Source organism: Papio anubis, chromosome 11 (genome assembly GCF_008728515.1).
Source record: "Papio anubis isolate 15944 chromosome 11, Panubis1.0, whole genome shotgun sequence".
In the NCBI taxonomy this organism is placed as follows: domain Eukaryota; kingdom Metazoa; phylum Chordata; class Mammalia; order Primates; family Cercopithecidae; genus Papio; species Papio anubis.
The window spans coordinates 67758028-67774159 of record NC_044986.1 but is presented as its reverse complement, the minus strand read 5'-3'; the positions used below and the strand labels follow the sequence as shown (position 1 = coordinate 67774159).

At 55.1% G+C, this 16132-nt stretch overlaps 1 protein-coding gene across 3 annotated transcripts in view; it reads right to left on the bottom strand.

Annotated features, from left to right (window-relative positions):
* The window catches only part of UNC5B (unc-5 netrin receptor B), a 90335-nt gene that overhangs the window by 17218 nt on the left and 56985 nt on the right, over positions 1-16132 (bottom strand). For 2 of the 3 annotated variants that reach the window (XM_003903814.5, XM_003903815.5), the window contains exons 2-3: positions 4970-5194; positions 419-562 (exon numbers count right to left, since the gene is read on the bottom strand). In XM_003903814.5, the coding sequence (XP_003903863.2) occupies positions 419-562; positions 4970-5194 (369 nt within the window). Of the gene's footprint in view, positions 1-418; positions 563-2419; positions 3407-4969; positions 5195-16132 lie in introns of those variants that run through there. The other variant, XM_009214739.4, reaches the window with a different exon arrangement.

The following is a 16132-nucleotide window of genomic DNA, read 5'->3' as shown; positions in this document are numbered from 1 at the left end:
AACTGGAACCTGATGTGCTACACTGTGGCCACTGGGTGGCAGCGCAGACCCAGGGAACTGTTCATGGGCCCACCTGTCCTTTGCCTGGGAAATTTCCTCTACTCCAAAGGAGGGGCTCACCAGGCAGACTTAGGGGAACAGGGTTCCCTCCCTGACTCTGGGATCCTAAGCACATAGTGGCTCAGGATGGGGCAGGAAGCTGCCAGCTTCTTTTATACAGAAGTAGATGAAAAGAGGCCCAGGTTCTGGGTCTAGGAGCCCTCTCTGAGCTGGCATCCATGTGCTGGGATGTCTCTGCCACAGGCATCCTCAGCCAGGGATGCTGGAGGAGGCCCCACAGATGTGAAGTTCCCTCTCCAGCATCCTCGGGGATGGGGAAGGGTCCTGCAGGGACGGGGTGGGGGTCAGGGTGGCGTACAGGCGATGCGGACGTAGGCTCGGCGACTCTTGGTGGTGCCCGCAGAGCTCCAGGCCACGCACTGGCACCAGTAATCCTCCAGCCCAAAGAGCTCCTCCACCTGCTGCCGCGACACCTCAATCTGCACCTCGCGTACCCGCAGGCCTGGGAGGAGAAGAGAGTGCTGTCAGGGGGCAGGGGCAAAGCAAGGATGTGAGGCACAGGACACCCCAGGCCTTCCACCTCGGGTCCTGCTGGCTCTCTCACCCAAGTGCCCCTTTCCATCCATTCCTCCTGTCTCCTGTCTCTACCCTGGCCCAAGCTTCATGGCCACTCACCTGCACATTGCAGTGGCTAACACAAGCCCTCTGCCCTTCCAGTGCATCTTCTACCTGGCAGCTAGTGTCATCTCCAAAATGCACAAGCGGTGTGTCATTCCTCCCTGATATGAGACCCTTCATGTGGGCTCTCAGTGGCCTGCAGGCCTGTAGGGTCATCCCCAGGAGTGGCTCTGAGCTGCACTGTGCATTCACCGTCCCTACCCCACTGCAGCCTCACCCGGTGTCTTCCAGGCTCTCATGTTCCCTGGCTCTGTGGCTACACAGCCACGGGGCCCTTGCACATCAGTCCCCTGCCTGGAACTCTTCTGTCTCCTCTGGGCCCAGTGGCCTCTCAGTCCCTGCCAGATTTCGGATCAGCCTCACTTCCCAAGGAAAGGCCCCTCCACCCTGCGCCTCCCCCACAGCTCTCCCAGCACTGCTCGGCACTCCCCTCACTGCACCCGAACTTTGTCTATGCAGCAATCACTCCCCTACCCAGCCTCGTCTCCTCCCAGCACCCACCATTAGCTGGACTCAGATTATTTATGGACGCATTCATGTGTTAAATGTCTGTCTCCTGCAGGAGAACAAGATGGGGCTTTGTCCTGCTCACTGCTGTGGCCCAGGGCTTGGCACAGAAAGGGGGCTCAGCACGTGCAGAGGTGAGACACCTGCTCTCCCTGATCACTACTCAGGCCATGTGGGCGCGGAGCTGAGGAGGTCCCTCTTCCAGGGAGCCCCTGATCTCTCAATGGCTCCCTGGTCAGGGCCTGGGAAACTTCCTACATAACAGGACCTACCAGCCTATACAAGGGGGTCAGTAGGATTTCAGTCAACCATCCCTCAACGAAGCCCTCCATGCTCAAGAAAGCAGGGAACCTGCCAGGAATGGGGACATTCATCTGAAGTTCCTCCCCAAAGGTTATAGAGGCCTCTTCCTCCTCCAGGAAGCCTCCCTGACTGCCTTGTGTCTCAGAATTGCTAAAGCTGCTCCTCCCTGCCACAATGTGTCCTATCTCATCCTCTCATTGCACCATGGATTGTTAAGGTACGCACAGCCGGTGGCATGGTGGGTAAGGACAGGGTTGGATGGCTGGACAGGTTTGTGTCCTGGCCCCACCCTCAAACCCCAGCTGGGTGACCTTTGCGAAGTTACTCAGTCTCTCTGAGCCTCGGTTCCCTCATCATAGTAAACTCTCAAGGTAAACTCTAAACAAGTTATGGTGACTACTCCGCCACAGCGCCCAGCCCGGGCCAGACACAAATATACTCTGGCAGGTCATCTGGATCTCAACCAGCTTCTTCTGTTACCTTTGAAGAAACTGAGGCCCAGAGAGGGTAGGTGGCAGGCACCAAGTCCCCCAGCAAGCTGCTGCAGAGCGGTCAGCTCCCTGGCATCTTTCCCAGGTTAGAGCTTGGTCCCCTCACCCACAACTCCTCTCTGGACCTCTCCTGATGAAGTCACTGCTGTAACTCTCCTATTGTTGAGGAGGGTTGGGTTCTTGTGCAGGGAGTCCAGACAGGGGGGACAGCCCCGTCCTGATGGCCAAGGATCTAAATGGGAGGCGACTAGGGGTTTGCCATCCAGGGAAGAGGCTGCTTCAGGGGTGGGTGGCAGTGCCTGCCTGCCATGGCTGCCCGGGGGCTGGCTCCACAGTCAATGCTGCATGGCCCAGGGAGCAGAGCCCAGCCCCTTGCTTACCAGACTGTGAACCTGGAAGAGTGGGCCCTTTTAAGGGGGTCATCCATGCAAGGTTTCAGCAGCACCAATAGCTGGACAGAAGGAAACCACCACCAGGGAGGAGGCGCGACACCTCGTCCATGATCACCAGCAAGCAGAGATGCAGGGAGCATAGGACGGGGACCTCTGGTGTCCCAGGCTTGAGGTCTAGCACCAGACTGCCCTCCCAAGCATAGCAATGTCTGGACCAGGACACCCAGGGTTGGGCCGCCTGCCCCGATCTGGCACAAGTTGGTGGGGGGCTGTTCTGCCTCTCCTGGCCTCCAGTCGTCCTCTTCTGTTTTCAGGCCTCAGAGAGTGCTAGGGAAAGCCAGGGTTAGAGAGTAGGAGGCTGAAGTGGAATCAGGCCCCACCACTGCCAAGGAAGCTCTGCCCATTATTTGCAGCTAATGGGGACAACAGTGCCCCAATTTCTAGGGCTGGCAGGGCCTGTGTGCCTGGTGGCAGGGAAGTAAGAGCCATGCTGTTATTATTAGTAATAATCACAGGGGTATTATTACTATACTAACGGCCCGTGAGGGGCCCCAGCAGGCACACTGTTCCCTTGCCTTGTCCAGACCCCGATGGCTGACCTCTGATACAGGCCAGAGGAGCTCAGTGGGCAGAGAGGTAAGGACCGTTTGAGAGAAAGAGGCCAAGGAAAGCCCAGAAAGAGGACAGAGGAAGCAGGTGTTTATTGACTGCCTGCTGGGCCCTGGCATGCTGCTCTGTGCTATGTGTGCCACCTGGCTCTACCCTCACCAGGACCTTCAGTCAACTTCCCAGTTTACAAAGAGAAGAACTGGGGCTCAGAGAGGTTGAGTGACTTCCCCAGGGTCACTCAGTCAAAGAGTGGGGGCAGCTGGCAAATATGTGTTGTTTAGTTTCCCCTTAAAAATTCCTTTTTCTGGCTGGGTGCAGTGACTCACACCTGTAATCCCAGCACTTTGGGAGGCCGAGGCAGGAGGATCATGAGGTCAGGAGATCGAGACCATCCTGGCTAACGTGGTGAAATCCCGTGTCTACTAAAAATACAAAAAATTAACCAGGTGTGGTGGTGGGCGCCTGTAGTCCCAGTTACTCGGGAGGCTGAGGCAGGAGAATTGCTTGAACCTGGGGGGTGGAGGTTGCAGTGAGCCGAGATCATGCCACTGTACTCAAGCCTAGGTGACAGAGCGAGACTCTGTCTCAAAAAAAAAAAAAATTTCCTTTTCCATTTTTATATTTTGGGTGAGCATGGGACTCCAAATCTATTGTTTAAAATTATGTTTAAATTGTGGTAAAATACACATTCTATAAAACTTAGCATTTTAACCATTTGTAAAATACGGTTCAGTGACCTTGAGTACATTCTGGAGTATGGTTTTAAGCCTGACTGGTTCTGAAATCTGTGAGCTTTACATGACAAAACAGAAACTAAAGAAGGGGGAAAGAAGGACAGTGACACAGCACGCCAGGGAGACAGAGACTGAGACAGAGAGAGGGGGAGGGAGAGAAAAAGAAAGAAGGAAAGCAGGCACATAAGGAAAAGAGAGAGGGAGAAATGAGCAGGGAGAGGCAGGGAAATCAAGAGAGCCGAAGAAAGAGAAAGCAAAGGATCCAGACAGAGATGGGAAAAACAAAAAGCCAGGAAGGCTGCCCGGGAGCCCCGAGTCTGGGGTGGGTGGGCTCTGTCCGGTGACTGAAGCGGGGTCCCACCTGCCTGTCTTAAGCCCCAGGGAGGGCTTTTCACCCTGAGGGCTCTGCACTATCAACAGGGACCTGGTGGCAAGTGAGCAAGAGCCCCTCACTTAGACTCGAGGGCACCCTGGGGGCAGGCTCAGTTCTGGGAGATATGGGGAACCCCAGGGCTCTGCCTCCTCCTCTGGGAGTACCGAGGGTCCCCCACACATCCGAGAAGGAAGGGACCCCACACTTCCTCGCATTTCCCAGTTTCGGCTGCTCTCCTCTCTCCCTCCAGATTTGGGCTACATCCCAGCACCACTTGAACGGTTATTTACTTAATACTCTCAACTTTTTCTTTTTAACCTAAAACAATTTATTTCGACGCAGGAAATGCCGTATCATTATTGTGAATGGAAACCAGTATCACTTTCCACAAACAGAAGGAACTGTAAAAATAACGATTGCATTGAATTCTGGGTCGGTGCCGTGGGGTGCCAGGGCCGTGAGGCAGAAACCTGCCCTCTTTGTTAAACAGGGAGATTGGCAGGTGTTTGGGAGGGCTCAAGAGCCCCCACCTGACGGGAACTTGCTCCCTGACAGAAGCAGAAGGATGGAGAGAAAATGGAAAGGGAGTGAGGGCTCACGGGGCACTCCGTGCTATCGAATGCAGTGGGGATGGTCCCAAAGTCAGGCTGGGACACGTGGCCAGTATTTGGGGAAATGCTAATCCAAGGTGAAGCCCGGGGTGGGTGGTGGGGAACTGAGGACCAGGGGGCACCATGGCTGTGTGAAGTCTCACATGGAGCCAGGCCTGTGCCTCTGGGCCTGGGGGGTCCTGGGGGTTCCAGGCATGTGGGGTGGGCTTACCGGTGGCCTCATCCAGGCCTTCCTGTGTGACATGGTCGTTCTGGCTGACCCACTCGCCGTTGCACTTGAAGTAGATCTGCGTGGCGGGGAAGGCGCGGCAGCGGAGCTCCACAGGCTTGTTCTTCACAATGTAGGCGTCCTGTGGCTCCTGCAGGAAGTAGGGCAGCGGCTCTGCCGGCGCCGACGGGAAGGAGTCAGGGAGCACCTCGCTGCCGGAATCAGTGCCTGCAGAGTGAGTGGAGACCTCCATGAGGCTGTGTGCTGGGAGGGCCCTGTGGCACCCCTCGCCCACCCCAGGGACCCACCGCAGATGCAGAGGGCAGGGGAGGCAGAGGTGGGGCAACCAGAGCCCTGCTGGGGACGCAATCTGCAACCAGGGTCAAGTCTGGCACTCCTGCGGCCTCAGTTTCCCATCTTGCCCTGCTTTTAAGAGGCTAGGCTTTATAAAGAGCCAGTTCCCGCTCTGAGATGCTGTGTGATTGTACTTCATTACAGATGGAGAGGCCAGGGAGGTCCCGGGAGGGGAGGCAATCTGTCTGGGTGAGGATACCCCTTGGGCACCCCCCAGCGTCTGCTCCATTGTCCCTGCCCGGCCTCTATCCAGTTCCTCATGGTGACGCCACCAGACGCAATGGGCTGGAAACGGGGCTGGGGCTGGAGCTCAAACCAGGCCAGCTCTGCCCTGGAGTCACAGCTGCCCTTTGCAGCCCCTGCCAGGCTGGCAAGCAGGACAGGAGTCAGGGCTGCGGGGCAGGGGTGGGGTGAGCCGGCTGAACCAGGCCTGGACTCCATGGTGCTCGGCCCCTTGCAGGTCTCCTACCCCAGGGGAAGCCCTCCTTCCCAGAAGCCTCCCCACAGAGCTCACCTCCCATGGTCTGTGGCTCTCACCCAACCCTTGGCCTCTTCTTCCCAACCCCCACCCCAGCCCTTAGCACAATGGATGAAGAGACTTCAGAGCAGACGAGGCTGTGCCTGTGGCAATCTCCTCCCACGAAGGGGGCCAAATGGAAATCCTGGCCCACCCGGTCTCCCTGGAAAGAACTGCACCTCAGGAGGTGAGACAAACAGGAAGAGGGGTGTGGCCACCGCCAGTGCCCAAAAGTCGGGAAACCGGGCCGCAGAGCTGCTGGTTTACAATCCACCTCCGAAAACGAATTTTCCAGCGCCAAATGCCAAATGATCAGGTGGCTGGGCACAAGCTGTCGGGGGCCTGTCCTCCTCTGCTGACTGCCCAGAGGACACAGTGAATGAAGCTGTGGGGTGGTGCATGGCTGCCCAGCCCCTCCAGCCAGAGGCCCCACCTACAGCCGAGGTAGTGGGGAGGGTGGTGTCCCGGGAGGCCTGTGTGGCCACTGGGATCATGCACTTGTTCTCTGGTCTAGAAAGCCATATTTGGCCCTAGGGAGTCCCCCTATAGGCAGAGGGGCCAAGGGGACACCTGGTTTCCCAAGAACAGAAAGTCTGACTATGCTTTCTCTTTGTGGACCAGAAGAGCCTGCTGAAACTGGTGAGCTTACGAGAAAATGCATAAACTGTCACTGGCTTGGGGCCTAGGCCCTGGCCAGTGTGTATGGGGGGTGGGGGCGGGGGAGCTAACAAGATGACACATGACTCCAGCTCCATCCAGCATGTTCTGTAGGGCCCAGGGAGAGAACCTTAACTCCTACCTCATTATGCCTGATGAGCACAAGAGGTGGACACCCTTCCCCTGTCTCTGGGCTGCTCTGAGGATCGCATGAGATAAACATGCATGAACGCCTAGGTGGGGCCTGGTGCACAGTAGGTACATGTTGCTGCATTGAAAGAACAACTAATGCTCACCCAGCATTAGGTGCTATGTTTGCAGGAATTTAAATTGTTAACTTATTGAATTCTGGCACCAACCCTGTAAGGTATGTTCTATTAGTCCCCAGTTTAGAGATGGGTAAATGGAGGCTCAGGGAGGTTAAGCAACTTGTCCAAGTTCACACAGCTAACAAGTGGCAGATCAAAAGTTTGAACCTGAGAAAAGACTTCACCGTTTGGGCTGTTGTCTCAGACTCCACACCACCTATCATTGATGTAGCTCTGTAACGGTGTGGGTGTCTCCACACCCGGGAATCCTAATAGCACCCTGACAGTGACCAGAACTCCATAGTCCACAGGGCTCTCTCATCAAGGGGCCAGCAAGGCTGGAACTGTTCTCATTTCAAAGCAGAGGAAACCGAAGACCATTCAAATGGTTCGCATGACTTGCCTGAGGCCACCCAGTGAGCGGGCAGCTAATGTGGGAACAGCAAGGTAGATTCCTGAGGCCAGGCCAGGGCTCTCTGACACCTGCTTCCCACTGCCAGGTACAGGGACACGTTCACTGTAGGCAAACTGGTAGCCCCCTAGGGCTGCTTGGGGATTTGATGAGATGACACAGTGACTTGATCACAGCCCAGGGAGCTGAACACTGGCTTCCAGTGGCCTGAGAGCTGGTTGCTGTGCACACCCTGAGATGGCCACTGAGGCTTCCCTGCCAGGCCAGGCAGCTCTGGGAGAGCAGGATGGAGCCAGGAGGGCATCTGGGCAGCAGACTCCATGGCCACCACTGACCACCAGCATCTTGTCTCCATCTCAGCCCTGAGGGCTGTGGGACAGAGCTCTGCCTTCAGACTCAGAGGCCCCTGGGTCTGAACCAGCCCCTTGCTGGCCTCAGGCAGCTTGTCTTTGAAACGGCGGGATTGAGCCTCCCTCTGGGGGTGGGTCACAGCCACAGGAGAAGGGGCATAGGGGCCCATGGGTGCATGTCACGTGCCTACACCCATCTCTAACCGTACCGCCCCCAGCCCCAGGGTGACAGCTGCCTCTGTGCTTTGCAGCACTGCAGGCTGTATTATGACTTTGTTTTATAACTCTAATGCAGACCATTTATAAAGTGGGTACAGACAGGACTGAGGAAAGCAAACATTAGACATCCATTAGTGCAGCAGGCCCTGCGTCTGGCAGCCCTACCGCCCCACTCTTCCCACCCTGCCCCTCCTCTCAGCCCTGGTGCAAAGATTCAGCTCTGGCCTTGGCAGGGACGCAGGCCAAGTGTCCCCTCTGTGCCTCTCTGTTGCAGCAGCACTGGATGGCTCTTGATGTAGCTGTTGCCCTCTTGCTGTGTCCCTATACCCTAGGTGTCCTGGAGGCAGAGACTGCCAGGAGATACGAAAGAATGAAAGGCCCACCTGAGGTTCCTGCCTGGAGGGACCACGAGTAGACTCTGCTGGCCAGCACACAGCAGGTGCACAGTGAGTGCAACTTGAGTAAGGGAGTAGGCCGGGCGCGGTGGTTCATGCCTGTAATCCCAGCATTTTGGGAGGCTGAGGTGGGTGGACTGCCTGAGCTCAGGAGCTCGAGACTAGCCAGGCCAACGTGGCGGAACCCCATCTCTACTAAAAATACAAAAATTAGCCGGGCATGGTGGTGTGCACCTGTAATCCTAGCTACACGGGAGGCTGAGGTGGGAGAACTGCTTGAACGCGGGACGCAGAGGTTGCAGTGAGTGGATATTGCACCACTGCACTCCAGCCTGGGTGACAGAGTGAGACTCTGTTTCCAAAACGACAATGACAAAAAACAGTAAGGGAGTAAGTGTGGGGCATGCCAGGGCCTGTGCAGAGCCCTCACTTCTCCCTGGCCCTGGCTTGGGCCCCAGGGACTGAGGAAGGCTTGAAAGGTGGGCTAGATGAGAGCAACCCATGACCAGGCTGCATAGGTGCCAGCTGGGTGGGAGAATAATGGGGTCTTGGGGTTCCTGGATGCTTACCCTGCCAGGCGCTGCTCAGAGGGTGGTTCATATAAACTCAATGAGCTCCACAATAATCCTAGGCAGAGATGCAGAAACGTTTTGATTTTTAGCATATCAGTAATTTTTTAAAGCTATCCCAAGGCCGAAAAGAAGTCCTTAACAGGAATGTATTAGATCGCAACAGCTTTGTAAATATTTATATTCTAAAATCTTAGGATAAATTGAAAGAAAAAATATATTTTTATCCCATTCCTAAATAGCCACAAAGAATTATGAACGGGGATGTGTGCACCCGTCGGGCGCTGTACAACTTCTCAAACTTTGGAATCCGAGTGGACACCACTACTCTTATTGTTTGTCGTGGGCTACTCCCAAATGCCACAATCCCAGCTGTGCAAAGATATGGTGCCAAATAAAGGAAAGCAGAGTGACAGGACATTGAAACTGTGAGCTACTCGTTGGTGCAGTGTCTGACAGCTATCTAGCATTACTGTGTTTCCCACATTGAAAATATCCCACGGCTCCCCTGTGAGGGTGCTGAGGAACCCTGGGATAATTTGGCACACAGTTTGGGAACCACAGGCCTATGAGTTGGATATGATTATTATCCCCACAGTGCAGATGAGGAAACTGAGACCAAAAGTGTTTAAGTGACTGGTATAGAGCTATAAATCTAGTAAGTGGCGTCGCTAGGGGGCAAATTCGGGGAATCTGATACCAGAATCTGTCTTCCGAGCTCTGCTGAACTGGAAATGGGCATTTAAGTCTACTATGTGCTACTCCTCACAACTCTTCCCATTTTACAGATGAAAACGTGGGGCAACAAGGGACATGAAGGGTCACCTGGTCGATGGCAGGAAGCAAGGCTTGAGCCATGTCTCTCAGCCCCGCCTCCCTGGCCTCTCTGCAGGACTTACTGCCGCTCTGTCTCTACAGAGGAACCGCATCTAAGATAGGCTCCCCTAGAAGTCTTTGCCTCAGCCAGGCCGGGCCTGGGTTTCCTGCTGGCAGGAAAATTCCCACAGAAAGTGTTTTTTCCTAATAGTAGAAGTCGTTTGGGCCTAAGTTGCAAAAGTGCAGCCTGCCTTTAAAGCTGCATCCAAGAATGGTCCAGATATCCCGCCAAGAAGCTGTGAAAGAGGACACATCCCTGCACAGATGTAACGACAAGACAGTCAAATGAAGGACAGGAAAAATCGCTGGAGGCAGAGGCCCTGGGTTTGCATCCCAGCTGGGGACTGGCACTGCTGTGTGGCTGTTCTCTCCCAGGCCCTGGAGTTTCCGTCTGTCAAATGAGGAGGTTGGCCAAGTCAGTCTCTGAAGCCCTCCTCTGCTTCTAACACTTGGAGGTTTAAAGATCCCTTAAGGGGAATCTGTTCATGTGTGAAAATGTCCAGTTGAGTAAATGTTTTTCTTCAGAAAGCACATTTGCTTAAGTTAGGGTCCCTTTCCTTGCCTTTGCTATAGGGTGGTCTTAAAGCAGAGCGTGGGTAGAACCCGCGGAAGGAGGAGGAGAAAACATTTACCCTTGGGCTCTCCTAACCATGTTCCAGCCCACCCATCCCAGGCCTTAGATCAAAATGACCACCAGCACCTGTAGATGGGACCTCCGAGGGGCGCCATTCAAACTCTCACCTCTAATTTGCCTTTACCTGCACATATGAGGTCTTTATTGAAGTTACTTAAAGGGCCATCTCATCCAACGTCTCCCATCAACTCCTCAGCCAACCTTGACTCACATACCTGTGGGGACGGGGAACTCATCACTGCTTTTCTCAGCAAGGTTCTTCTTTGGACATACCTAATAGTTAGAAAAGCCTTCCTTACTCTCAGCTGCAATTTGAGATTCCAGCCATTGCTAGAATTCTAACTTTTTTTTTTTTTTTTGAGACAGAGTCTTGCTCTGTGGCCCAGGCTGGAGTGCAGTGGCACAACCTCGGCTCACTACAACCTCTGCCTTCCGGGTTCAAGCAGTTCTCTGCCTCAGCCTCCCGAGTAGCTGGGATTACAGTCACTGCCACCACACCCAGGTAATTTTTGTATTTTTAGTAGAGACGGGGTTTCACTATCTTGGCCAGGCTGGTCTTGAACTCCTGATCTCGTGATCCAGCTGCCTTGGCCTCCCAAAGTGCTGGGATTACAGGCATGAGCCACCGCACCTGGCCTAGAATTCTAACTTCTAAACTAACTAAACAGCTCACTTCCAACTAAACAGTGCACTTCCCAGTCTGGAGCTTACAGCCTGGTCTCCCAGGGCATCTTATCCAAATATTCTCTAGAAGACACATTTTTGCACCCCTCACCTCCATGCTGGCTTCCTTATGGACAAGTTCCTCATGTCACCACCCATTTAAAATGCAGGAGGATGAGGTGACCAGGCTAGGGTCTAGCGGGCACCTTCCTGCTTCTGGAAAGTCTGTTTGGAGTCAGACAGCTCAAAGGCTCCTTCGCAGTTTTGGTGGCTGCTCCTAGAGGGCAGGGAATACACTGTGCTTTTCCTGGTGTCCCCCATGGGCAACAGGGCGCCTTCTGGGAGTGGAGTGGAGCTGGTTGGACAGCAGGCCCTGTGCCCATCTGTAGGCTTCTTCCCAGGGGTTGGGCCTGTGCAGCGCCTGCTGTGGAGACACAGGCTTGTGGAAGAGGTGTCAGACTCTGACCCACCTGGATGAGCAGGAGTGAGGGCCCAGGAGGCGAACGGGTGAGTTCAGGACAAATGTAAAGACACTGTACTTCTCAGAGGGTCTTCTGAGAGGAGGGAGCGGCTCCAACATTCCTAAGCGAGAGATTGTCACTATTCCCAGGGGAAGCCAGGGAGTGCTATGGCCCCTACCACGCCTCTGAGCCTGGGCCCAGGCTGACCCAAGAGCCAGCAGTCCTGGTTCCAAGCCTCACCCTGCACTGAGACCTTGGGAGGTTGTTTGACCTCTCAAGGCCTCAGTTTCCCCATCTATAAAGAAGTGACTAGCAGTTCCTGCTCTGTCAACTTTGGGGTATTGCTGTGAAAGGTCAACTGAGAAAACAGATGCAAATATCTTTCTTAACAAGCACCGTGGGCCGGGTGCGGTGGCTCACGCCTATAATCTCAGCACTTTGGAAGGCCAAGGCCGGCGGATCGCCTGAGGTCAGGAGTTCGAGACAAGCCTGGACAACATGGCAAAACCCTGTTTCTACTAAAAATACAAAAATTAGCTGGGTGTGGTGGCAGGTGCCTGTGATCCCAGCTACATGGGGGTCTGAGGCACAAGAATTGCTTAAATCTGGGAGGCAGAAGTTGTGAGATCTCACCACTGCACTCCAGCCTGGGCGATGGAGAAAGACTCCATCTCCAAACAAACAAACAAACAGGCAGTGCAAGTGCCCGGGAGCGGCAGCAGGCAGGAGCTGTTCTCTAGCTGAACTGTGTGTGGGAGGTCAGACACCCCACGGGCCATTTCCTTGGCCTAGCACCACCTGAGCCTGAGTAGATGAGACACATAGAAAGTCAATGTTCAGAGAGCCTGGAGCCCCTGGAGTCCTGCATTCTACTGGCTCAGAGAGGGGAAGTGATTAATGCAACACCACACAGCAAATTAACAGCCAAGCTGGACCAGAGCCCAGTTGCTGATTCAGGACTGAGGCAGGAGAGCGGGCCCAGAAAGACAGCACAACCACGGCAGGGTTGTGGGTGAAGGCTTGGGCTCTGTGATTCCCATGCCTGGGATGGAAATTCCTGCCATCCATCTCAGCCGGGTCCACTTCCGGTCAGACCTGTTGCCCAGGGTGGAGACCTCAGAGGGAAGCTGCTGTGGTCTGGTAGGGAAGGCCCTGAAACCCCCACTGCTGGCTTTTGTCTGCAGGCCTGGGACCCCCAGGCTTACCACCAGGGGTGGGCATCTGTAGCCATATGCAGGGTTGTGTGTCTCCAGGGCTGACTGGCTCAGGACAGGGAGGGCAGAAGGAGTCAGGCGGGAGGTGAGGACAGAGAAATGCCCCACGCTGGGCACATTTATCATCAGTAATCACAGTCTTTCTCTAGCCCCTGGACACTGGCTGATTCTCCCCAGACTTGACCTCCCACTGCATGGAAAATCTCTCCCATTCACTGTGTGGCTGATGTGCTCAGTGGGGAGCGGGGAGAGTTGGGGGAGAGAAGCCCATTTATTATTATGTTTTAAAAACACACAACCCCACATGGAAGGACCCCTCCCTGGACACAAAGCCCTTCCTCCATCTGGCCCTGGCTCCTTGCGGCTGTGGGGTTCAGGCTGGGGCCCCCTCGGAGGCGGTCACAATGGCCGTTACCGATGACAAATGGGGGCTGGCGGGCTCGAGGGATGCCGAGTCATTCCTAACAAAGGCGGCTCCTCACGCAGCCCTTTTCCCACACCCTCTGCACCCATCTGTGCCCTGACATCACTTCCTCTGCTGCCACAGGAAGCAGCTTCGCCAAGGTGGCCAGCTGGGGCAGGGGCCTGCATCCTGAAGAGTGTGTCCAGCTGCTCCTCTGAAACGTCTCCCTCGAAGGACTGTGGGGCAGGTGAAGGAGTGGATGGGAGGCTGGGGTCGAGGCCCCAGGGCAGGTGCAGTGCTGGGATGAGCCCGGACCCGGCTGTGGGGACCACACTGCTTACAGAGCTGGAAAGGGCACTACGGTCACTGGGTCACTGGCCACCCCGACTCCCACCCCCAGGCCCTCCCTCCAGACCCTTCCTCTGGCTTTGGGTTCCTTTGGCTCAGGCTTGGGGCTAATTTTTGGTTCCTTTTCCAAGTTTCAGGTCTGATGGGGTCACTGTGATAGAGGCCTGGGCCCTGAGACAGGGATATTCTGTTTCCCCTTCTTTTCCCAGACAAGGAGCTCAAAGCCCTCTCATCCATGCTCCTGCGGGTAATAAGCATATTCCTGCAACTGACACTTAAAATCCTGTGTGTTCCAACGAGACAGTGCACATCATCATCAACACAATGACCCTGCGAAGCTGTTCCATTTTACAGATGTGAAACTGAGGCCGAGGAGTGAAAGGACGTGTTCAAGGTCACAGCCACCAAAACCCACAATGGCCCTGAGGGCCCAGCAGGGGCAGCTATTGGTCTGTCCTCTCAGGAGCTCACTAGTTTGCTGGAGGGGACGAGGTCTCAGTTTCCTGACTCCAGCACTTGGCTTCCCTTGCTCTGTGGACCTGCCCCTCCTAAACCGAGATCCAGGGGTAAGGCCTGGGGCCAGCCTGGCCCCTCACTCAGTGACAGGTGGCAAGCCCCCTCAGACACACACGCTCACACCAACAGGCCCACACATGCCCAGCCAGGTTACATCCACAGCTATCTCCAGGGACACCCTGAGAGCCCCGCCCAGGCTGGGACCGCGGCGCCTTTCTCAGGGTGGGCCTGTGTCAATGCTGCTGTCCCCCTAAGGCAATGGCAGGCTCCCCACCTGTGACTCAGACCTGCTATTTTAAAGGTCACCTCTCCCTGACCCAGGGTTGGCATGGGGTGAGTTTGAGCTGCAATCTTAGACTCTGCCAAGCGCCCAGTTGTTCAGGTCCCATCTGGGGAGGGTGCCTGGTGGCTCCCTTTACTTCACCCCACTTCCAGTTTGTGCTGCTGGAGGGACCTGGTGCTGCCAGATGAACCTGGAAGATATGCCTCACACTGCACGACTGCCCCCACCACCTGCTGAGGTCTCCCAGCCCAGGTCTTCCTGCCTGGACCCTTCCTCTCCCTGGGCTCCCTATCTTTCCTTTGCTCCTAAAACCCACTTTCCTCTTAACATCAGAGTGATCTCATAAGAGAGAAACCCCGCCCTCTAGTGGTGTACAGCCTCGTGCAGCTTCTCTGTGCCCCTGGAGAAAGTCCTAAGCTACCCAGAACCCTCCAACCTCATGGACTCACCAATCAATCTTCCTCCCTCCCTCCCTCCCTCCTTCCCTCCCTCCCTTCCTCCCTTCCTTCTTTCCTGCCTGCCTGCCTGCCTGCCTTCCTGCCTTCCGTCTCACTCTGTCACCCAGGCTGGAGTGCAGTGGTATGATCTCAGCTCACTGCAACCTCTACCTCCTGGGTTCTCCTGCCTCAGCCTCCCAAGTATCTGAGATTACAGGCACATGCCACCACGCCCACCTATTTTTTGTGTTTTTAGTAGAGAGGGGGTTTCACCATGTTGCCCACGCTGGTCTCGAACTCCTGACCTCAGGTGATCCACCTGCCTTGGCCTCCCAAAGTGCTGGGATTACAGGAGTGAGCCACTGCGCCTGGCCAACTCACCTATCTTTCACTGTGCTCCAAGCCCCACCAGGCGTGTTTCCCTGGGACATGCCTTGCTTGTTCCAGCCTCAGCGCCTCTGCTGGTCTCTTCTTTTGGAGCGCCTCCCCCAACCCTGCCCACACACACATATTCTCTTGGCTGGCTCTTTGTCATTGAGATCCCAACTTAAATGCTTCCTCTCCAGCGAGGCCTTCCCTGACCACCCAGTGAAAATGCACTATCCTCTACCCTCCCCGTGCTATCTCCCCAATGCCTTTTTCCCCCTTGGCAGGCTCACCTCCCTCTGGAATGACCTTCTTTGTGTATGCATTTGTTAGCTTGCTGTCTGTTTCTGGACAAGTCTGCTTTCTGGAAGGCAAGTTCCTCGAGGGCCTGGGAATCTTGTTTGTGGTGTAGATGGGTCCACTGCGGACACAGGACAAGCACTGGGGTGGCAGGTGGAGTGGGGAGGGAGCAGTCAGAGGGGGTTTGGGCAGTGGAGGGCGGGTAAGAGGGCTGACGTGGGCTACAGAAGCCCATCCCTTGGGAAATTCCATGCTGCGGGACTCCACTAACTGATGGAACTTCAGAGACCATCTAATAGCTGCCCTCGAGGATGGAGACCAGAGAGGGTGTGGTCTGGCTTCAGATCACACAGCACCTGAGCAGCAGAGCCAGAAAGAGAAACTGTGCAGCAGACTCCCAGGAAAGGGGCGGCGGGGACTTCATTTTTCTAAACTCCTTTTTTTTTTTTAAGTGAAAACAGATTTTTGGGTTTATTCTGATTACAAAGGTAAGTAGCCTCACTGTAAACAATCTAGAAAAAAAAAAGATGAAAATAAAAGCCACCCCATTCCCACCCCAGCTGAGTTACACTGGATGTTGATCCTCTCTGACTTTTTTAGATGCACAAATATTTAGTTACCTAAATCTGGTCTCACCATGTAAGTTGCATATCCTGTGCTTTCCCTTAAAGGCTGTTGACTGAGGACTTTTGAATCATAAGCAGAGCATGCTGGGCATCTCTCTCCGTCTCCCCACCTCCACCCCCGCATGGTCACACGTGTCAGACGGGCGAGGGCCAGCTGGGCTGCCTGCTCCTGCCACGCGTTTCAGGTTGCTGGAGGAGCTGAAGGACACAGAGCTGGCATGGGGAGTGAGCCTGGCAATGCCGTCAAGTTGGCTGTGT